A 25144-nucleotide genomic window follows, 5' to 3' on the forward strand; every position below is an offset into this window, starting at 1 on the left:
AAAGATCCTAAACCACATGATTTTTCTCACTGGCCAAAACCTAAGAAAATTCAGAAGACTTTTGAAAATCCCTAAGACTTAGAAATCCATAAATAGAAAATTTCACCCCCTAAAAGCCCTCAAACATCCCCAATTTAGTGGGGGGGGAGAAGCCCTAAGGTGGAACCACTGCTAGCAACATTTCACGATTTCTTACGAAAGATTTCTAAAGAAAATTCTAAAGATTTAATACTATTAGGATCGTATTCACTAAAAAGACAAAAAAGTTGTATATCTCCCTATCAAGGGCAGTGACATGATTTCGTCATTATCCTAGGGGTAGGGGCGAAGTTGGAGCTAATGTTCCTAATTTAAGTAAAAATAACAGTGAAAACTGAAAAATGAGCCATATAGCACCATAAAGGCAAAGATATACAAAAGAAAACTGACCCGCTTCTATGGATGCTTGAAGTATGAATGAATGAACAAATGTTCTCTATTACCCATCTATATACAAAAAAAAGAAAACGATGGAGTACAATAAAAGAAAGGAAAACAAAACAAATATGTCATAAAAATATGCACAAATTACGAATAATACCAAATCTAAAATAGTGCACCCTTCCACGGTTGAGAAGAGGCCTCGTTACTCAGTTTCTGAAACTTTTTATCCCCGGCCTGAACAAGTTCCACCACACCAAAACGGTTAACGATGAACCTATTCTTGAACCATCGAGGGGCCTGAAGCAAAAACTTCGCGCACTTAAAATAACACTTTCGCAACACTCGCCTATCAGATTCAGTAAAAGGCTTATCTTAGTTTTACAAGATTTTTGAAGAAACTAGATTTCAGCTGGGGGGAGAAGACTCCTGCCCCATAGCAAGTTACGCCCCTGATCGAAGGTCCTACCCTATCATCCCGAGTTCAAGTTTAATACGAGGACAACCTGCTTTCCGTTTAGCCCTAGACGGTTGGCCGAAAAGGTTGCACCCTTCCACGGTTGAGTAGAGGCCTCGTTACTCAGTTTCTGAAACTGTTTATGCCCGGCCTGAACCGGTTCCACCACACCAAAACGGTTAACGATGTACCTATCCTTGAACCACCGAGGGACCTAGGCAAAAACTTCGCGCACTTAAAATAACACTTTCGCAACACTCGCGCATCAGATTCAGTAAAAGGCTTATCTTAGTTTTACAAGATTTTTGAAGAGACTAAATTTCAGCTGGGAGGGCAATCTCAAGTATGGGGAGAGAACAGGAGTCTGGGGGGAGAAGACTCCTGCCCCGTAGCAACTTACGCCCCTTAGCGAAGGTCCTACCCTATCATCCCGAGTTCAAGTTTAATACGGGGACAACCTGCTTTCCATTTGGTCCTAGACGGTTGGCCAAAAGAACAATCTTCGACAATCTGTCATCCTTCATCCGCACAACGTGCCCTAGCCACCTCAATCTTTCTTTCATTATAGCCCTGGAGAGCGGTATTGAACTACATTTTTCGTACAGCCAATTGTTTGAAATACGGTCACTCAGCCGGGTACCCAGAACAATCCTTAAGCAATTTCTCTGGAAAACATATAGCAAATCTTTATCCGCTTTTCGAAGCGCCCATGCTTCAGAGCCATATTTGACCACTGTCATCACTGTCGCTTCTAATATTCTAATCATAGTTTGCAGACTTATCTTCCCATTCTTCCAAACTTTTTTTTAGCTGTGAAAAAAAAACCCTGAGCCTTAGCTATTCTACTTTTAATATCCTCAGTGCTCCCACCATCTTTACTAATAATACTACCAAGGTAAGTGAAGCTGCCCATATGATCAATCTTTTCATCACCCAACGTCACCTTTTCATCACCCAACGTCACCTTTTCATCTTCACTTATTCCTAATCCTAGTGATTTTGTCTTTCCGACATAAATTTTTCAACTCGTAGTGGCACCCTGTACTAGCAAAATATCTAAATCTTAATTCATTTTGCTCACACTTTCATCTAGGATGGTTAAATCGTCAGCCTAATCTAACTCCAGAACGCTGTTTCCTCCCCATTTGATTCCATGGTCTCCCTTGCCTTCCTTGTGCTCCTTAAGACAAAGTCCATCAAAATAATCCATATAAAGGGAGATAGAACACAATCCTGCTTAACTCCTGATTTAATACAAAACCAGCTGCTAACCTCATTTCCTACCTTAACCGCAGCAGTGTTACTCTCGCACATAGCACTACTCACTTTAATGTATTTGTCTGGTATACCATACAAGGATAAAACCTTTACTAAAGCTCTTCCACTCCTTTACATGCTTATAATCGATAAAACTAAGGACCAAAGGTGTTTGACAAATCAGGCACTTCTCAATTTTTAATCTAAGAGTGAAAATATGGTCGACACATCCTCTACCTTTTCTAAAACCCCACTGTTCTTCTCTTAAAACTTAGTCTACGGCATCTCTCAGTCTAAAAAGGATCATATTACTAAGTAATTCACTATCTACAGATACAAGACTAATGCCTCGATAATTACCATACTCACTTTTATCATCTTTCTTATAAAGTGGCTTTTTTTGCACTAGTCAAAGCAAACTAACCGGTGTCCTCAAGAATCACGTTAATAATGAACTAAAAGCATCTAGGTCAAGGTCAATTAACTTTTCTTTGTCTTTAAGACGGTCAGCCAATGCCAAAACTCTCAATTTAATAATCCACAAACGACCGTCACAATTTTGCTAATAAAGTATTCTATTTTCATCATATTTTATTGTCATCAAACTTCACTTCTCGAGTGTGTTTTATATAATAGACAAGTACCGTTATGCCTTAATTTTGATTTAAGTCCTATAATTTCCTCTGGCTCAACTAGTGGCTTAATTAAGGTTTTCCTAAAATCGTTAGGTACTTCCCCTTTTTCAAAAATCATATTCATAATCTTCAGTAACTTATTTCTAACCTCAGAGCCACCATATTTAAGAAAATCATTTACCACCCTATCAGCACCTGAAGCCTTGTTATCTCTTAATCCTTTTAGTACTGTCGCTAATTCTTCCTCACAAAACAAATCTTCCATCCAAGGTATCACAAACTTTTGTGATACAACAAACTTTTCTTGCAACTCTATCTAGGTTTCGCAAACTACTAAAACTTTCAGCCCAGCTCTCTTTAACTCTCTCGTTATCACTAATCATGACCCCGTTTATGTCTTTAACTGAGACAATCCTAGCTTTGCTACCCCCTCTCAATTTACTAACATGTCAAAACAATATATTACTATTATGCAGCCTAGCTACATTTTCCAGACCCTTGATAATTTCATCCATGGCCTCCACTTACTTCACACCTGCTTAGTTCATATTTTAGTGCTTTCTCCACTTTCTTTATATTCCTTTTGTTTTCATATGATCTATCACTCAGATGATTCTTGTACAAGTTCTTTCTACTTTCTATTAAACATAAAGCTTTTTCAGTTATATTCTTAGCTGCAGTCCTAGCTTTCTTCCCTAAGGCACCTTCAGCAACTTCACAAATTATTTTTCTAAAATTATGTCAACCATCTTCCACATTATCAAATTTTAAACTCTCAAGTTTAGTATTCAACTGTTCCGGGAAAGTTTCTCTCAAGTTCTCATCCTGGAGTCTACCAACATCATAACTTCCTGGGAGGTAGTTACCCTTCCGAAATTTCAGCTTTAAATTAACTCTGACACTACTAGATGGTGATCTTTACTTTTAACATCAATAACAGCACTCCTATATACCCTAGTATCTTGTATTGATCCTGCAAGTCTTCGGTTTACTATAACATAACCAATAAGGTTTGCTGTCCTACCATCACGTGAATACCATGTTAACTTGTGAACCATTTTATGACTAAACATCGTATTGGTTATAACTAGATTGTTATACCTACAAAATTGCAAAAGTCTGTATCCATTACTATTTTTTTTCCTACACCAAATTTACCTAGGGTAGGATACCATCTATACCTATTTCTGCCAACCTAGGTGTTAAAATCTCCTAGTAAAAACATCATATTTCTACCTGGGACCCTGCCTATTTGCTCCTGCAACTGTAAGTAAAATTCACCTGAGTCACTAGTATCTCCGTCAGTCGGTTCTATAGGGGCATATACTACTATAACTGATACCCCGAACTTTTCAGTCATAAAATGAGCAATTAGTATTCTATTATTAATACCTTCCCAGCCTAAACAAGACATAGCAGCTTCCTGATTCATCATGAGCCCTACTCCCTGTCTATGTACCCCATCCTTCCTGCCTGAGTAAACAAATTCTATATCACCTAACTTCATGCTTCCTACCCCTGGAATAGGAGTTTCTGGAGCTCCTAATAAGTCCAGTTCGAATCGGAACTGGATACCAGTTCCGATGATCCAGATGATCCCGGATACCAGTGCAGGACGGGGATCGCATATCTTCTCAAGTCTACACCGAAGTGCTTAAGCCGGCTTAGAACCGGACAGCAAGAAGTCCCTGGAATGGAGGCTTTGTGCAATCCTAGCCGACTTTGTGCTGTGTCTCCAAAACTCTCTTGGCATGATCTATGAGAACTCAGAATAAGGGTGTTAGAACACGCTCAGGCATCACCAAAGACCATGTGGTGGCTTTAAACGATACTTCATGGAACCTTCTAATGAATAGAACTAGATGGAGCCTAGTGATGAAACTAGGTAAAAAAAAAAACTAGTGGCAATGGCAAATTGTTTTTTTTTAATATGGCTGACGCCAAAAACTGTAGTACTAAAGTGGATATAAGAATCACATAAGAAAGTAGTTGAATTTTGACCAACTAGATATATGCGGAGTATGTGGTTTTGTCGGTGTTTGTCTTTGCTAACTATACTTGGTTGTGTACATGATATTCCTTGTTTTTGTGCATGTCTTATAGGCATAACAATGCTTGTGTCTGCTTAAACAGATCTCTGTGCGTATATACCCATCCATGCTAAGTCTCAATGAGTATATGTATATGTATCTTAACTTCATTGATTTATTTGTATACCCTTTTAGTTATATATGTTCAGGCTATTTAGTTATATCCGTATTACTTCGTCGTTATTTTTTAGGTAAAAGAAACCAATATGTTCCATTATCCATACCGGGTGGTCAAACTCTGCGAATTTTGGCAGTTTTCCAGGAAGTTAGAGGCATACCTTTGCCTACTTTGGAAGGCAGAGCCAAGCCCTTTGTAGAAAAAAGATTTGCTCAATGCTTCACGCAAGCTCATGAGGTGACTTTTATCTCTCTTTCTCTTTATCAATAAAAACTATAACTTTGAGGAAAATTCATCTTGTTTGCATCTAAACCACGATTGAAAAAAACCTGGTGCTTTAGCATAGTTAACGTAAACGTGAAAGCAGAGTTGACATGACTAGACGAACAGCTTTTTGAGAAGCCTTCCTAAAACGATTATAGAACACCTAGCGAAATATGCACGTATTTCATGATTTGAGATTTAAAATACCTATGTCAAAAGACTTTTGATCGTTTATTTTTCCACAATTCAACAAAAATCACTGTTTTTATCAAAAGTAAAAGGCTTTAACTTTTACTAATAGATAAACGTGGTTGTAGCATTAATGGGGGAAGGGGAGTAGCTGGGGCAGGAGTAGCTTCAAATTCGTTTTGGACTGCTACATTTCAATATTATCCCAAAATCTATAAGCAACAGCCTCAGAGATCCTTAAATACCAATTTTGGTATTAATCAAACACTATTTGTTAATATCTTCTTGCTCTGTTTTGAAATTAGACTTTCATATCAGAGGCGATGCTCTAGAATTGTCCTTAGAAAAGAGCCATATGGCTTTTATGTGCTATTTTTCTTCCCCCAAACCACTTCATATGAAAGGCGTGGTTGTAGAAACTTGGGTGGGGATCATTTAATTGGAAATTGAAAGTTTTAGTGTTCATTTGAAAAGTCGAAAGTAATTGAAGGGCGGCTAGCCCCCCTCCTCTGCTCGTTTTTCACCTGCTCCCCTAACCTCTATTATATCAGGTCAAGACTTTAAAATGGCTATTCTATTCAAAATTGTCGAAAAGTCCAATAAACATGCCTGACGGATGATGTGACCCCTGCAGCCCCTGAGACAAGGAAAGTAGCCCTCCAGTTACGCAGATTGTAAATCCTTGCATTACGGATTTCAAAAAGGTACGTTCTTGAAAATAATCCACCGTGTTTGGGTTTTGTTCGAAACGTTTTCTGATTTTTGACGTCTGTGTTGTACAATTGCCTTCATGTCTGTCATTTTCAAGCTCAGAAACCCTTATAATACCATTTCTGGTGAAAAAAGAGTGGGGTGGTGGAGGAAGCCTTAGCCCAAGGGCCATGTAATTGGCCCTCCAGTCATAGGTATTAAAACCCTTGCATGAATGATTTCAATAAATCGCACCATGTCCATCCTTCTATTAAACTGTTTCTTTGTTTTAAATGGGCTATTTGTGGAGTTTGTCCCTGGATGCATCGTACCATGTCCATCCTTCTATTAAACTGTTTCTTTGTTTTAAATGGGCTATTTGTGCAATTTGTGGAGTTTGTCCCTGTATGACACTTGTCATGCTGCCTCTGATGATACATTACTTCGACCTTTCAACCATGGCTATCTTGAAATATTAATCTCGTACCATGTGAGGCTGTATGGACACCCGGAGTCACTTGGGGCTTTGAAGGAGTGGCAGGCTGCGTTTCGATCTATTTTGCTTCTAAGAACGAGTGCTAGACCTTTCCATTTGCAGTCGAATGAGACCTCTCAAAGCCCCAACGACTATCGACAGCATACGAAGAGGCCGAAAAACACACAAGAAAAGATGGGAGACACATTGCTCACAGTGTTGACATATAGGGTGTATTTGCGCAATTTGGGTGCTTTTCAAATTGGTGCGTTTTTCCAAGCAAATTTTTGTGAAAATATCACATTTGGCCCATGGTAAATAGCTTCATCATTCTATTTTTGTTTGTATGGTTGCAGTATGCAATCCCACACATCTGGTAACATCAATTACTTAAATCAATGCTATTGTGTTGACTATGATTTCTTATAGCTTTCATTTAATTTCCCTCTTACTAGTGTTTAGACCCCCCCCCAAAAAGAAAAATCCCTCGTACCCCCCTATTAATTGCCTACATTAGATAGTGGTTCTAAGCAGTCCAGAATTCTCCCTTACCCAAAGAAGAAACTACGAAAAATTATGCAGAATTTCTTTTCAGAAGGATTTTTTTTCTATGCTCCTCTTTAGATGAAATTTTGATATTTTCTCGGTGCAAACAGCCCAACACTTAACGAATGCTTGTTACCATTGATAGGCACTATTACTGGAAAGAAGGAGGGACCATATCCCTCAATGTTTTGTCAGATATTTTTCAGTTTTAAAACAATGGGTTGATTTGACTTCCAAAGTATCAATTGTACAAATTTTAATTGCCCACTAATTTGGCAGCTGTTTATAAACCAACACTATTAGCAATAATAATTTTGCGAAGCATCAACATACTTATGCAAGCAAAAAGGATTGTTTTCAAAGATATATGTAGGCAGTAGCTCCTGGACTGCATAATAACTAGGCTAAAAAGACAACTGAGGGCCAGACGTAGGTAACTAAGCACTGCCTATTCACTTGTTCAATTAAAGTGAATTGTTTGGTTATCCGTTTGAAATGTTTAAAAGACTCATTAATAGATCAAATTCCATAAATTGCAGCAAAGTTCCAAACTATTGCCCCTACTGATAACTTGATGATGATAATGCCAATTCTTTTAATCAACTACTCCTGAATTGAGCATTATTCCCATCAACAATAATCCTCGGAATAGTGTTAACCGTTATTAGTTGCGAGGTTTTATTTTGTTTAGCTGCGAAACAGTATATGGTTACAAACTGTGAGTAAGGAGCGAACTGTGAGTAAGTTTTGAGTAAGGATAAAAATAGATACATCAAAAGAATCGATTTTTTAAATGGGGATGCTAGATATGTAATATTCCTTAAATTTTAAGCTACCCACCGAAATTTATGAGGCTTGCGAGGCCCCTATGTATAAAAATAGAAATTTTGCATTTTTTTTTCCGAAGATAATTATAATTACCGAGTTGTGTTTATTTGTTTCCTTGTTTGTTTGTTTTTCCTATGGGCGATTGTATCGAACCAATGGTCCTAGAAAATCGGGAGAAGGCTCATTCGAAAAAAAAAGTTGCCTATTAATCCTTTCTTATATTTACGAAGGCCTTGGATCAAGCGGTTAGTAGCGACAAACTGATCAGTTGTCGTCAATAGACACCGAAACTCTAGAAAACGAAGTTTTGATTAAAATACATGCAGCCATAAAATCTATTATTAGTGCTGATTCTAAACTAATGTTCAACTTGCTCATCGAAGCCGTAAATACACATCATTTAAAATAGGAATTGAACACCCCAAAAAGAGGCATGCCCCTTTTTGGGGCGAACTCTCCCAAAAGGAAATTGTGGAATTGAAGTGAACATTTCTTAGAACCCTTTATAGAACTCTGAAGCAACTGGGGATAAAATATGCAAGTTTGTTGTTTCTCTGAGAAGGATATTCAGGCATGTAACCATCCATGGCCAGTAGTCTTGGATTATTAAAAGCGGGTTCATTTGAATGGGCATTTATCGATCTAATGCTATTTTTGGGTAAAACAAGAGATCATGCCACAGGATATTGCCGTATTCTAGCATTTTAGCCAATAAAGCAGTAATTTTGGCGCAATAGGGCCAAAATGTTGTAGTTCAATAATTATGAGAGCTATTGAAAGGGTATTTGTTTAGCCCCCCCCCCCAGTATCAAAGGCAATACTGGCACGCAGTATACATGTGTGTATGTCTATAACTTTAGCGAGCTTCCGTGTAATCTGCCACCTTCTCAGCCCCCCGCTCTGTACGCTAAATCTTGAATTTTCGTCCCCAACGGTTGAAGAACGACTGCCCAATAAGAAATACGCTCATAAATACTTTCTGCATAACAGTATAAAACTTTAGTGTAAAGATCGAAGGGTTGAAGAGGGGCATCCTTCTTCATATACGAAATAACTTCTGTTACTTTTAAGATTTAGTGACGGTCTTTACTTTCATTAAAAAAAAAAAACTGTTTTTTTTTTTTTTTTGTTATTTCAATTTAATAAAAAGCTGTTTGTATACTTGCCATATCGAGAATGGACATTTCCAGGCAATTAACTAGATTAATTGTGCCTATCCAAATGGAACACTGAGTCTTATCTAATGGCCAAAGAAAGAGATTGATTTTCGAGTTACAAGAGAAAGAAATCAATGGTTAGCACATTGTCTACGATGTGTGCACAAATTTACGCCTCTAACTTGCCATTGGTCGTACCTCTACCAGTCCCCAAGCTCCAATCCCAGTGTCCGTCCTCTGGGCTTCCTATCTTTACATGTATGCCTCCAATCCTGCATCTGTGCGTGTAATGTACGCAAAGAGATCTAGTGCGTGACCCTTTGAAGGAAATACTCTGGGAATAAAAGCCCTTTCGATTCGTCAAGCTGGTGGGTATTAGTAAAATTGCTGTGCTGAAATATCCAACACGAATCTTTAAGTACATTTTAAATTCAAAAAATTGTGTCATGTATGTAAATTTTCAGGTAAAGAGCAGGACGTTGATGCTGGGGAGGGGGGGGGGAGTGGTAAAGAGCTGTATTTTCCTGGCATGGAACCTTACGGGGGAGATTATGTTGAAGTATTTATTGCAGAAGTTTGAAGTGAATTATGGGTACTGTTGTACTAAACGGACTCTTCTATATAGTGCTAGTCTGGTTAATGCTAATGAAATAAAATAAAATAGGATGAATATATAATAGTTTAGAAACAAATTTGGGCTATATATTTGCAAATTAAGGGGGGGGAGGGGCGGGGTGTGTGGCAAAGCATAGCATATATTAAATACGTAACCTAACCTAGGTACCATCCCCCCCCCCCCAAAAAAAAACCCAAAAACAACATTTTTAATATCTTATACGCAATTAAAACCACGCTATACATTGTATTTCTCTACAGCGGTGACTTGAACAATCCCGTAAAAAACGGGTTTTTTGTCGCGTCTCCAGTTTGACGTTCCATATACACTAGATAAAAGAGTCCGTTGAGTACAACAGTACCGAATTATGTCTAATGTATAGTGATTAGATCTATCTGCGATGTGTCTTACTCAGAAAATAATCACTGAAAGTTTCTAGTCCCTGGGCACGTCAGATCAAACATGTCCCCTTCCACTATAAGTCTATTTGTAAACAATTGACATTAATTGTAGCCCTTGGTTCAGGCGCTGCGAGGGTCATCTCATCCCGGAGGCATATCTGTTATCTCAAAATTTTGATCAGGTGACTTGGGGATTACGAGAAGGAGGGTGGGCTGAAATAAGGACGTTTAGTGGGGCTGGTTGCCCTCCAATGACCTTCAACTTTTTAAAAGGCGTGCTAGAACTTTCAATGTCCTTTTGAATTAGCCTCCTCCCAAGTTTCTACAACCACCTTTTATGTACAGAGCGGCTGAGGAAAAAAAAACTGTCAGTGCAAGGAAGGCATGTTGCTCTTTACTTAGGCAGCGCTACAGTGATGACTCTAATAGAACTAATCCCTGGATAAGCGACAATTTGCTTAATTTAGGGCTCTTGGCCCTGGGGCTGCGTGGGTCACATGCGTCACAAATTAAAATGAGGATAAATGGGAGCTTCGATTGAAGTCTTTCTGCTAAGAATGAAGTACCGTAATAATTATTTTGTTACTGCAGGTAGCTTAAACAGAGGTATATTTATTGGGCCTTTCAATTATTCAAACTATTCTAAGCAAAATGCCTATCTTGTAGCTTTGATCTGATACTATGGGGGAGAATGGTGAAGCAGTGTGTGGGACAAGAAAGGGCACAGTGGCGATTTGGCTACCCATCAAACACTTCCATCCCCGAAATAAGTTCTCACCTTAAATTAAATAAAAAAAAACAAGTTTTTTTTAACTGAAAGTAAGACACAACGTTAAAACTTACAACGAACAAATATTATTCTGAATACGAATGGGGCTTTCCCCTCCACGATGTATAAGTCTTTATGCTACAGTTTGACTTTCTCACAACTTTATTTTTTTTAACAATAAAAAACTTTAGCTTAAAGAGTGAGGCGTTTAAGAGAGGACAGCCCCTTTCATATACGGAATAATTTCTGTTCGTTTTAAGTTTTAACGTTGTTCCTTACTTTCAGCAAAAAAAACTTGTTTTTTTATTTAATTCTTGAACGTTTTGAATTGATACACACTTCGATTTTAGCTCATCGTAAATAAATAATTAAAAAAAATTGCATATTCATTTTATTTTTATTCCGTGTACTGGCTTCCTAGAGACTTATTAAATTTTATTTACGAACGTTTTTATTAGTAATAAATATACTTAACTTACGTATTAACTTACGTAACGATCTTCTGTATTCATATATTTTTAATACGTATATTAGGGGGCTCGTCACCTAGTCAATACCTCGCTCTTTAAGCTAAAGTTCGAATTTTGCTCTAATTCTTTAAAAATGACCCCTTAATCACAAAGGCCGTTATTTAGAATAAATAGCTCTTATGAAAGTACTAAAAAATCGTTCGCTTAAAGAGCGAGGTATTGACTAGGGGGTGAACACAATCATACACGTAACATTTTCTGTTCGTTTTAAGTTTTGATGTTACTCCTTATTTTCAGTTGGAAAACTTGATTTTTTATATTTAATTTCTGATCTTTTTTTTAAATAATGCTGGGAAATCCGGCACCCCCTTCATAGCAATATCCCGTCCCCCATGAAAACTTCCTTCATGGAAAGATCTTCCCAAATAACCCCCGACCCAACCACCCCCCCCCCCTACTACCAGAAAAAATCCCCTTTGAAAACGTCTGTATGCTTCCTAATAACCAATACTATATGTTAACATTGGGTAAAGTTCATAACTTTCAGCCCTCCCCACGGGGACTTCGGGGGAATACGTCATCCTAAAGGACATACTTATCATATTTTCAACCATGCTGAACAAAATGGCTATCTCAAAATTTTGATCAGGTGACTTTAGGAAAAAAAATGAGCGTGGGAGGGGGCCTAGTTGCCCTCCATTTTTGGGTCTCTTAAAAAGGGCACTAGAACTTTTAATTTACGTTCCAATGATTCCTCCCACGATATTCTAGGACCAATGGGTCGATACGATCACCCCTGGAAAAAAAAAAACAAACAAATAAACACGCACCCTTGGTCTTTCTTTTGGCAAAAAATGCAAAATTACAGATTTTTATAGATGGGAGCTTGAAACGTCTACAGTAGGGTTTTCGGATACGCTGAATTTGATGGTGTGATTTTCATCAAGATTCTATAACTTTTAGAAGATCTTTTTCGCCTTTTTTCGAAAATCAGCCAAATTTTATCAGGCGCGTAACTTTTGATGGGTAGGATTAAACTTGATGAAATTTATATATTTGAATTCAGCATTAAAATCTGATTCTTTTGATGTATCGATTGGTGTCAAAAACCCGTTTTCGAGAGTTTCGGTTACCATTGAGCCGGGTCGCTCCTTACTTACAGTTCGTTACCACGAACTGTTTGATAGATTCTTGTTTACGTGTTGTTGTAATCATATATTAAGTCTGAATAAAAGAGAAAAATCTGTTATCATGGTTGCGGTAGTTGCTGTAACCTATTAAAGAGTGAACCACGACCCATAGTAACGGAAAGTTTAAGAATGCGTTTTGGCAAAAACAACTGTCTAGTGTTGTGTTGGGCGATATTTTGATAAATCGATATATCGATATTTTAACTTTCGATATATCGATATCTATATTTCGGACCATTTCTTTGCAATCTCATGCAGGGTTGCCACCCTGGCCTGGAAGAATTTACTAAATCTGAGAGGAAAAATTTACTAAATCGCATCTGCTTTTACTAAATGGTGCGCGTGCGGGTACCGCCACAAGCGCACCATCAAGCATCGATTTTTACTATAGGAGGATAATCAATACGATTTCCACAATCTTTTTTCCCTTTTTCTTCTTTTTTTTATCACTTTTCCTCATTTCTTTCGTTTTCATAGTGTGATTGAAATTTCCGGAAACCTATAAGTTCAAAGATCCTTTTTATTATTTTGATGTAGCCTACTACTGGATAGGCTTCATATTCCAGATGCGGTGTATCCAAGACGTCAAACAATGGTCTGCAATCTTAGATTCGGGAAATCCTGCTCGTGAAGCCCGGCTTTAAATTTATCAATCGTCTTCAGGCCATAAAATTCAGATATATTGAAAAATAACCTGAAAATAACCTGAAACCAATCATTGGATCGAAATGAAAAGTGCACCATTGGAATCACCATATTCTAAATTCTCTCGCAAAACAATTACAGCCCCCCCCCCCCAGCCTGAACAACAAGGAAAATTACTTTTTGCATAGGAAGCACTGATGTGGTTTTCTTTATTTGTTTCATCTTTCTGCTTTTTTCTCTGGCGCTAGTGGGGCACTGAGATATTATGGAGAGCCATTTAAGGACTTATTTGAAAGCTAGTTGTTATATTTACGTGCTTTTTATAAATTTAACCTAAAAAGGCCATCATAAAGTGCCACATACAAGCGGAAACATTTTTTTTATTATTTACAAAGAAGCTTAACCAAATGGCTGTAATACCCAATTTATCTACAGGTGATTGCCGAGCAAGACAACAATTTATAGGGTGATGCAACTGTTATGCACAACAGGGCTGTTGGACAAATATAGTCAATGACAAAATGTAAAAATTAAGTAATAAAAGCGACATTTTTTTAATCAGAAGAAAATAAGGATTCTACTGATCTTTCAATAGTCAACCAAAGGGATCAATATAACTGAATAGGATAGCCTAATTAGTCTTTCTAAAAAGATGCTTTTGTAGGTAAATCGATTAACTAATAATTTCAAGGGTTTAATCTTGACTAATTTTGAAAATATCCATATTAATGCACAGCTTAGATTTATGGTGTGCTTTTGTTTTGCTATAGCAATCAAGAAAGTTACGGTTTCAACAGCTTCATGATAATTTATTTTTTTCATTCATTGTCTGCTGACTTTTTAAATAGTACCTTATTTTCATACTTTCGTGCCCGCTGGTCGTAAAACTACATAACTGCATATGGAGATCATTTTCAATGTAAATTAAGTTTACGAGTTTAAATGTTTTTTAAAGATGTATTTGGCTGTGTAAGTTTCCATTTGACCAATTTAAAGACTCATATAATATTTTCAGTGTCCTTGGTACTTTCAAGATTTTTCCGTTTATAATACCTTCTATATATGTTTCTAATTACGTCGGTTTTGTGTTTTCAGTAAAGCACTAGTTTTTCAGAATTCTTACAATTTAGAGAAATATCACGAGCCGGCTTGTCTAATAAACTGCGACATGGTAATTTTCGTTCGTTTGAAGTGGTTGCAACTTCACTCTTGGCTTTCATCAGGGATACATTTTTTTATTATTTTTATAGAAACCAGCTCGTATACATTAAAAAAGTTATCTACGTTACGATCGAAGTCAATGACTGGTTAAACTTGATTTGGATGAAGCCTGAGATGGGTGTTAGCTTTGTCTCACGACTCACGACTTGTAATAAATTGTGCAGAATCTTGTAAGAAAAAAAAAACGATTAAATTGTTTCATCAGTATTGCAATTGAACAAAAACAGGTTATTCTTAATGTGCGAATTAAGATTTATTTACATTACAATAACGTTTAACTGTTATAGTTTGGTTTATTTGTGGCACTCAAAAAGCGGCGTCTCTTTACCTGAAGCAAGGGTACACTTCTTAAAAACGCCAGGTGAGCCGTCTAATTCGGCTCTTCCGTAGCTCTGTTCCCCAAAGGCGGAGTTAGGAGAGGAGGTTACAGACAGAGATGAAAGAAACAGATTTTTCTTATATCAGAAACAGGGCAAAAAGAGACTGTTTCTGCAGTTTCTTTTCCCTTAAGAAATAACTTGCTACTTCCTCCCTCCAAACCCTTAATTACGCCCATTTCTGCCCCGACATGTCATCAATAGTGTTGTAGCCAGTTTCAACTTTCACATTGATTTGGAATGAATTTAAGAAATTGAAAACGTACAAGTTATTTATTAGTAATTCAAAAATAAAATGAGTAGATTATCTGAAACTGATGCGTTTCCGCAAAAGGGGTTCTGTTTCTCTGTTTTCCTTGAACTGCGCACAGTCGTTCCCTATAAGCGTAGAGTAGTCCTTACGAGACAATAGTGATAAATTTTGAGATATGGGACTCACCCTTTTATAAGAATCAAACAGTTCATAGTGACGAAGTTACCGTCAAAAGTTGATGTAAAAATCTGGATAATTTTAGAAAAGGGAGGAAAACACTATAAAATTAAATTTAAACGACAAAAAGATTAAAATTAAACCAACAAATTCAGTATATCATTGCATTCTGCAAAATGGGGCTCAAGCCGCTTTCTACAGACATCCGAAATTTTGTGTTTTTTTTTCTGAAGGATGGTTACGTTGCGTGTTTAGTTTTTGTTTATTTTTCAGGGGTAATCGTGTCGAAATACCGGTCATAAAGTAAGAGGAATAAAAAGAAAACAAAAGAGATCGTGACCGGAGAACGTAAATTGATAATTCTAACGTAATTTTCCAATACCAAAAGAGATCCTGTCACTGAAAAGTTGCGATTATGCCAGTATGTGCCGTATCACCTGAATTTTTGCCTAATGATGGCCAAAAGGCTGTCCAATGAAAATTCAGAGATAGTCGGTTGTAGCCAGTTTATGATTTAGAATTGTCTAAAGTTTACCAGTTTAGACTCCCAGTCTCAGATGTCGTATTGCCACGTAGTGGTAGATTTCCTCCTCTCCCATCCCTCCTCTCCCGAAAGACAAAATTCAATATGCTTTATTGCTAGGAATAAATAAACGGATGAAAGCTATTAGAAACTAATTTAAAAATTCTAAAATAATAATATCTTAGCATTGCAAAAATGATTTTGTGGATAATTGAACACCCTTCTTTTTGTAAAGTATCCCCGAGACTGGCTATTTAAGTGTAAACTAAGTTGGATTCGAAATGATTTTATTTCTCATGGAAAGTTATAATTTATTGTTAGGACAAACCAAACAGAGATATAATTGGGATTAGTAATAGATTTGAGACACACGGGAATTTAGTTTGAGGAGAGGGCAAGGTCATGACAAAAAAAATCGGCAATATTTTGAGATTTTGGGCCTCCACTGCGCATTTCACTGCAAGAATAAAAGTTTTCATGTAGCATAAGAATTTTGAAGTTGCCTTGACCCCACCCCCACCCAAAGAAGTTCTCTGGAAACTAAAATTTCATCCCCAAGATTAAAAGGACAAAGTTGTCGAAACTCAGGGCTTGGGAAAACTCGTTTACGAAGAGAAAAAATCTCCCTTTCCGCCTGCAATCGAATTCTTTGTTCATTCCACGTGCACTATAGTAAAAAATTAATTTTACACTACTAAAATGCAACTTTTGACCGAAAAAATTGAATATATTTCCAATATTTCTAGAAAAAAATTTCAAGTTTTTAGTTCGAAACCTTGAATGTGAATAAATGGCTATTTGATAATATAACCTGCTAACTGTGCTGGCTGGGCTTGTTAATTGATTTTATACCTTTGGTTTTGGTGTATTTATCAAACAGTTCGTGGTAACGAACTGTAAACTTGGAGCGAATCGGCCCAATAGTGTCGGAAACTCTAAAAAAAGAATTTTGATAACAATCAATAAATAAAACAAATTTGGTTTTTATTCTGATTCCACATATATAAAATTCATTAAGTTTAATGTTATTCTATCAAAATCTAAGAGCCTGAAAAAATATGCCTTATTTTTGAAAAAGAGGGACCTTCCCCCCCCCCCAAATAAAAGTCAAGGGATTTTAATGAAAATCACACCATCAGAATCAGCATATCAGAGAACACCACTGTAGGTGTTTCAAGTTGCTATCGACAAAAATGTGAAATTTTGCATTTTTCGCCAGAAGAAAGATCACCAGACGTGTTTTTTTTTCAAGGGGTTATTGTATCGAACTACTGGCCCTAACAGATCAGGAGGGGCTCGTTCGAACTGAAATTAAAAGTTCTAGTGTCCTTTTTAAGCGACCGAAAAGCTTAGAGGACAACTAGCCCCCCTCCTAAGCCCTTTTTCCAAATAACATCTGGTCAAAATTTTTAGATAGCGATTTGGTTGAGCAGAGTCGAAAGGTCCAATAAATTTCCCTTAGGGATGACATGACCCTCCCTCCAATCCCTGGGGAAAGGGTTTTAAACTATACAATTTGCCTGCTGTTTACATATTGGCTAGTATTTGTTATTGTGAAATATACGAATATTTTTTTTGGGGGGGGATTTTCCATAGGGAATTATTCGTGAAGAGGAAAGTTTCTTGGCGGAATTCTCCTGCGAAACTTTACATGGGAGAGAGGGATTTCAACTGAAAGTAAGGAGCAGCATTAAAGCTTAAAACGAACAGAAATGATTCTGTTTACAAGGAGGGCTACCCCTTCCTCATTTCTCGCTCTTTACACTAAAGTTTTACTTTTTGTCACATTTCTTTAAGAACAACTCCTGAAACAGTAAGGCCGGTGAATTTGAACAGAAGCATTTTTAAACAACTTTAAGACTTTTGCGTAAGGCGAGGGTTGAGGAAGGAGCTGCCTCCCTCAAATACGGAATAACTCCTGTTCGTTTTAAATTTTATTGTTGCTCTTTACTTTCAGTTGAAAAACTTTTTTTTTAATTAATGTATAAACATAAACAGGTTTTCTCAAAAGCTACAGAGAAAGTCAATTATATAAGTAGGTTTTGTTGGACTGGGTTGATAATTTAAAACCTCATAAATTTGTGCATAGTGGTGTATAGTTCTGCACTAGCTACTAGTGGCGAGGGTCACAGGTCCATTCTGTCAAAAGGTGGCACACAAGGACCTGAGCCCTCAAAAATCGATTTTAAGGCACAAACTTCCTAAGTTTGAGTAACAAGTATTCCAGATAAATACGGAAAGCGGGTGGGAATTAGGGGAAATTTTTCTCTGACCTACCTTAATTCTCGGGTGTATTGTTGGATTAAGCCAGAAATCTTTGGCCTTTGGCTTGAGAGCACACCTTTCTTTCCGTAAATATATAACCAAGGTATTACATTTTAACGTTTACCTACAGAGGGGATTGGGAAGAGGCAGACTTGAAAAAAAAACTGCTCAAAGAACTACCTTTGAAAATGTGATAAGGATGGCTCTGAAACTAATTTATGATTTTTCAGACCTTTTTAAAAGTTTGATGTCTTAGGCTGCTAACTGGAATATTACTTCAATATTTAAAATTAAGCGTAATCAATGAGGGGAGGCAGGAGGACGAGTGACAGCTTTCCTCACATTTAAGGAAACGCCCGATCAAACAGTGTATAGTAAGAAAATGCTAGTAAGGTGTGAGACCTTATCAATACCAACCAAAACTATACTTATCAAAATTTTCATTACAATATACGTATCAACAGAATCTGCGTTTCATGCTGATTTTAAGTATACAAATTACGTTAAAACCAAATTAAGTTATTTTAACCAAAACTTATTAAATGTATTGACAGACACATACGAGTTGGGGGACCCGCTCCCCTCCACCCTCCGGTTCGGAAGATTTTTATTAATTTCGGCGTAATTTCCAGCAATTTGGCATAATTCACCTGTATTTTTCTTTTGATTTTTCAAAACACAGACAGTCTGAGAGAGAGTGTTCTAATCACCTATTCCTTTAATTTTGTACTTTCATTTATACAAGCTTATAGGACTGATAGATAAAAATGGATTTATATTCCAGGTAGTATTTGTGCCAATGAGCTCTCAAGGACATTTTTATACAGTAGCAAACAAAAATTCTAAGTCAGAAAGTCTTGTATATTCTCTTAAGCAGCTGCTGTCGACGTTTAGTCTCCCTCTTGATGTCCGTCTGGTATCAGGTCCACTACCAAACAAGCCACCAAATTTTACTGGTATGTTTGTTATAAATCAGTTGAACCGCATTTTAAGACCGGAATAAGGTAATGGGTTTGCCCTACAGCGCGTGCGAGATACCAAGAAATGGAGGTGAAATGGAAGGCTGATTCTGAGCTAAATTCAGAAATTTAACTCAGCCTTTCAGCATCCCTATCACAAGGTACCAATTAATGCTACCTTGCAGTCTCGTTGGTAACCGTCCCAACTAACAATTTCTTATTCTGTACATAACCTTATTGTACTCATATCTCAAAAGTGCTTTTTTTTTTAAATTTTATCTGTTTTAGCCCCTGAGTTTTGCCTCTGTTAAGTTTTAAGACTTGTCAATTTATTTTTGTTTTCATTTTGCCTTAGGCCTATGTATACATAGTGGTTAAAAAAGTTTCTATCTGAAGACAAATAATTATCTTCAGATTATTCCAATTTTCCTTTGTTAAGGGCGCTTTTTAATTTTATTTTCGTCCTTTTTTCTTAATTTGTTCAAATATATATTTTCTTTTTTCTTTTATGTGATAAAATATTTGAAGTTACAGTCCTTTTTGAATGATAGACAGGCTCCCCAAAAAGCCGAGCTTTCGCCCAGACCATGTTGTCATGTTAAAACAGCCTTATAGAAACAAAGTAATGAGGAAGAACGTTTTTCGAACAACTTTATTGTCTTCTGACGTAAATTATCAATTTATTAACTCTTCTAAATTTAACGTACTTAAACGTGTACGTTTTGAATTCTTAAGGTTCGTGGTTATTATTAATTCCAATTCATCTCTAGTTCAGCGTTCAATAGAACTTGTGATCTAGCCTAAAATAAACAGAAAAAATAGTAGAATAAAATGCAAAATTCGCTCAAAATAGCAGCAGCAAAATTGACAGCAGTGATCACAAAAGCGGTATTAAACCGAAATACGAGAAAAAAATTTCAGGGTCCCTTAAAATCTAAGAAATCAGGCTCCATAAAAAAAAAAAAAAAAAAAAAAAAAAGACACGATATTCCGTGGTGACATATGCCCATGATTGCTAGCAAGTCGGCCTCAGTTTTAATTTCAATCTTGAAAATGGAGACAAATACCTCTTCAAAAAATCGTGCAACAAGCCAAGTTCCTTCATAGATAAGTGCATCGAACTCGTGCTTGAGACTGAACTTGGCCTTACAGATTATTTCTGAGCAGAATTCAAGTAGTTACAAATAACAAATTTTATAAAACTTCTTTGAAGCTAATGACCTGCAGTAATTCTCATTTGATTCTCTCCATAATTGAGGTTATTGGGTAGACACTAAAAATAAAAAAAGGATCTTAAGAAACCAAAAACTGGATACTGGACATAATTTTAGTGGCTATTTTAGATCCGCTCTATTTTTTTAGGTCGTTTCTGAGCGAGGTATGTAGGATGTATAAAACAAAAATTATCTTTATGTTAAGAAAGTTTGTTACCTCTTTTATGCATAGCACAGCTGGAAAGATGGTGCAATCACATTGTAGAATGGATTTATGTTATCTGCATGTCTCCTTTTTTCATTGTCTGGACGCAGGTCAGTGTTCCTGTTTGGCTGGTGGTAAGGCAACAACAGTGTGTCGCCACAACGACTTCTTGAGTGTTGTACACCAAAGATTCTCCAGGGACGACCTCTGCAGGATATCATCTTTCTCAGGGCTTCACATGAATGTTATTTTTAGCTGTCCATGTCTCCTGATTCCAGAGGATGGGGGAAATGTTTCCCTCGTCCATACATACTATATAATTCGAATAACACCATCGATTATTTTTACTTTATCGGCCACAAGTAGCTTTTCTGTCATCTTACGCACAGGTGGTGGTCCCGGATTTGTTTTATGCTTTTCTAAGCTCCTCAATCAACGTCAGAGATTCACATCCGCACACTAGTAAGGAGGGGACGTTTACTACTGGAGAGTTTGAGTTTCAGGGAGCAACCAGTATTTCTCCACACGCTCCTTAGTGTACGTAAGGCTCTTCCTTTGTAACTGAACATTCGGAAACCAAAAGTACAGAATTCTTAAATGAAAAAAAAATACTACTGCTACTCCTAAGAACTCACTGCAGCATCAAGCCACCTGAGGCCAACACAGACGTAGACGCTCTTCTTTACTCCCAATTTTTTCAAAGCTTCAGTCTTTACCTCCTCTTATAAAGCACAAATTTCTCTTAAATTCTTCCTTTGATCTCTTTTCACTCAAGGAGGACCTGCTCCATTTGGGAACCTATATATCTGGGGATAGGCAGAGATGGATTGCCAAAAAGCAAAATCTTTGCAATATGTCATTCTTCATCGTTCACCCGTGACCTAGCTATCTTAACCTCTTTTTCTTCATTATAGCCCTGGAAATTAGAATCAAATCAGATTTTCGAAGAGCTTATTGTTTGATATACTGCTACTACTACTATTAACAACTCACCGCAGCACCAATCCTCCTAAGGCCAACACAGCTATGCATGCTTCTTCTCCATCCCAATCTATTCAAAGCCTCCCTCTTTACCCCCTCCTAGGAAGTTCCCATTACCTTTAAATCCTTCTTTATGACATCCGCCCACCCCAGCCACGGACGACCTGCTTTCCGTTTAGCCCTGATGGTTGGCCGAAAAGAACATTTTTCGGCAATCTTTCATCCTTCATCTGCAGAACGTGTCCTAGCCACCTCAACCTTTCTCTTATTATAACCCTAAAAAGCAGGATTGAACCTCAATTTGCGTACAGCCTATTGTTTGAAATACGGTCAGTCATTCGGGTACTCAGAACAATCCGTTGGCAAATTATCTGGAAAACATTTAGCAAATCTTCATCCACTTTTTGAAGCACCCATGCTTCAGAGCCATATTTGACTACTGTCATCACTGTAGCTTCCAAAATTCTAATCTTGGTTGGCAGACTTATTTTCCTGTTCTTCCAAACTTTTTTCTAACTGTGAAAAAACCCCCTGGGCCTTGGCTATTCTACTTTTAACATTTTCGCTGCTCCCACCGTCTTTGCTAATAATATTACCAAGGTAAGTGAAACTGTCCACCTGATCAAACTTTTCGTTACCCAACGTCACCTTTTCATCTTCACTTATTCCTATTTTTATTGACTTAGTCTTCTTAACATTAATTTTCAAACCTATTCTAGCACCATGAACTCGCAAAACCTATAAAAGTTCATTAATTTTGCTAACACTTTCATCTAGGATGCTTAAATCATCAGCATAATCTATGTCCAGCAGAGTTTCTCCTCCCCATTTGATTCCGTGGTATCCCATTGCCTTTCCTGTGCTCCTTAAGACAAAGTCTATCAAAATGATCCATATAAAGGGGAATAGAACACAACCCTGCTTAACTCCTGATTTAATACGAACTGCCAACCTCATTTCCTACCTAAACCGCAGCAGTGTTATTCTCGTACATAGCACTAATCACTTTAATGTATTTGTCTGGTATACCATACAAGGATAAGACCTTTGCTAAAGCTCTTTTATCAAAATCGAACGCTTGCTCTTAATATATAAAACTGAGGACCAAAGGTGTTTCATAACTCAGGCACTTCTCAATTATTAACCTAAGAGTAAAAATTTGGTCGACACATCCTCTAGCTTTTCCTGGTATTGTCTGATATAGGGTCAGACAAACAATTACTCATGAGTATTCTTACCTTTTCTATTCCCAATAAAGTCAGTTTGAATGGCAATCATTTATTTTTTTTAAAAAGACCTGGCTCTGTTTGTATCGCCACCCTCCAAATGTCATCTAACAACACGATTGTTGTTGCATGTGACATGGTCAACGCAATACATTACTTGGTAACAATTAATGAGGCTATTAGGAACAAAAAAGATAGATAAACTAGTGTCACTGCGACATAAGTGTTTAGTCGAAGGTCAGTTCCACGTCGTTTACGAAACTATAGCTTGTTCCGCAGTTCCTTTATTTGGAAAAAAGATGACACTTTGCCCAGCAGTGGGTTTTTATTTATAAACCTAATGGTAGATGTATGGCATAAAGATAAATATCGAACTAAATGATTTAATGGCTGTTATAACAAGGTTGAAACACGATATTTGGATTAAGACGCTACGCATTAAGCCCCCTTGTGTGTATTGGAGGTAGAACCAGGAAAATAGACTTAAGAACGAAGACAGAGTCGTAGTCAAGAGCGTATCCAGGGTTTTTTGTTCGGTTACAAAAAAGCTTTTAAAAACACATTAAGAACGTGTTTATATGCATTTTGGTTACGTTAATACAAGTCTGTTAAAACTTCGGAGGGGGTTCAAACCTCTTTCTCCCATCCCCTGGATACGGCCTTGGTCATAGTATATCAACTAGGGATCAGAGGCATAGCAGATGGGGATGCTGATTGGCTTGGACGAACAGCAATATTTTTGCCAAGCAAAGACTGTGATCAACTCGTGTTTTGGATGAAATTAAAAATTTTAGGGCCCGTTTGGTCTGCAATTACATTGTCTGCAAAGGCGGCACAAAATGTAACGGCACCAACACACATTTTTCAATGGCATGGGGACCAATACCCTGCAAAGATTTTTCAATAAAGGGGGGATGAAAAGGGGTGTTTTTATTACTTGTTCTTCTTTTGAAGAAAAGTACATAACATTTCAGAATATAACAAGATTTTGCCATTTTCCAAGAGGTTAGGGGGTTACGTTTCTGTTTGACCCCTCCCCTGCAGATACTCATGACAAATACCATTAATCTTAAGGGAAGATCGCCACCTGTACTCATCAATAAGATAAAATAATAATTGGCTAAATCGAAAACAATTGTTGGTGGAATATCAATTTGAGTTTTGGATACAAGAAGCTTCAGTGGACGATGGCTGTCTGAAACAGTTACAAAAATGAGAATGACTGGGGCAAAATACAATTTATTTTCAGATATCCACAATTTAAATGGCTCTGTATACGAATCATCGGATGTTTCATTTGTAATGCACAAGCATGGGAAGACAAAACATATCAAAGGAACCAGAAAACAAAAAGAAAGAATGAGAACTGTCAATCCAGAACATATAACGTAGATAATTTCGGAGACCACACTGCCTTTCCATGACGATAAATAAAAGTTCAAATAGGGATAAAATCCTTTTAATAGACAGTGATGATGGTAACAGTGATAGAAATTCACAAAAATACCAGATATTTCGGTCACATATACAGTGACCGTCATCAGTAGTAAAACTGATTCGCGATTTTTCGAAAACGTCGAACGTCGATTCGAAAACGTCATCAGTTTTACTACTGATGACGGTCACTTTATATGTGACCGAAATATTTGGTATTTTTGTGAATTTCTATCACTGTTATCATCATCACTGTCAATTAAAAGGATTTTATCCCTATTTGAACTTTCATTTATCGCCAGAACATATATAAATATAAAACCTCTTGTCGCCAAAACCAAGTCACAATTGAGACCAATCTACTATATAATTTGCCTGTCAACAGCTTTCACCTTATTATCTTGCAATGACAGCCTATATGTAACTACTAGAATCAGTGTAATAGTTACAGAAAGTGCAAATTATTGTGCTATAAATTAATCCATAATTAAGCTAAAGCTGTAATTATAGCACCTAATGATTGTTTTCTTGTGCGTGGTTTTGAATACAAACGTTTTCTTGTTCAGAATAGAACCGGATTGTCTCATTTTAGAATTAGTGGTGTAATTATTTCTTTGGGTGCACAGAAAGGTTGATGATGTAATTACTGATACTGATGATATAAAGTGGAAATAGGATCGTTTTGGGTTCATGTGTCAAAAGGAGTAATGCTACACGTACCGGCGTCAGGGTTTTATCAAGGTTTTTTTTTTGGGGGGGGGGGGAGGGTAGAAGGAACTCTCAGCTTGGCGATCCTGATCTGCTAGCTCCTAGCTCACAGTAGAGTCTCTCTGTTTATTTATTTTCTAGACTACTTTTGCCGGAGCTGAAACAGCGCTTTGGAGTCCACCAGTATCTGTTGTCTCATCTCTGCATCCTTGTCCCTTCTAAGATTGTATTTGTTGATCCTAACACCATGAATTGGAGTCTTTGCCTGAGTCATATGGCGATATTTTTCCTGAGCTAGACTAATGGACGAAATTGGTTGAGCTTTGGCGCAGGAAATGGGAAAAAGTCCTGATGAAAGAAAAGCAAATCATGTGCACAAATACG

The 25144-nt window shown here is 37.1% G+C and overlaps 1 protein-coding gene across 2 annotated transcripts in view; it reads left to right on the top strand.

The window, feature by feature from the left end:
- The window catches only part of B4 (imaginal disc development protein B4), a 95607-nt gene that overhangs the window by 57618 nt on the left and 12845 nt on the right, over nucleotides 1-25144 (top strand). For both annotated transcript variants that reach the window (XM_089106752.1, XM_089106751.1), the window contains exons 4-5: nucleotides 5051-5214; nucleotides 18818-18989. In XM_089106752.1, the coding sequence (XP_088962878.1) occupies nucleotides 5051-5214; nucleotides 18818-18989 (336 nt within the window). The remainder of the gene's footprint in view (nucleotides 1-5050; nucleotides 5215-18817; nucleotides 18990-25144) is intronic.

Source organism: Artemia sp. Qi Xiang Cuo, chromosome 21, assembly GCF_049724085.1.
Source record: "Artemia sp. Qi Xiang Cuo chromosome 21, ASM4972408v1, whole genome shotgun sequence".
NCBI lineage: Eukaryota > Metazoa > Arthropoda > Branchiopoda > Anostraca > Artemiidae > Artemia > Artemia sp. Qi Xiang Cuo.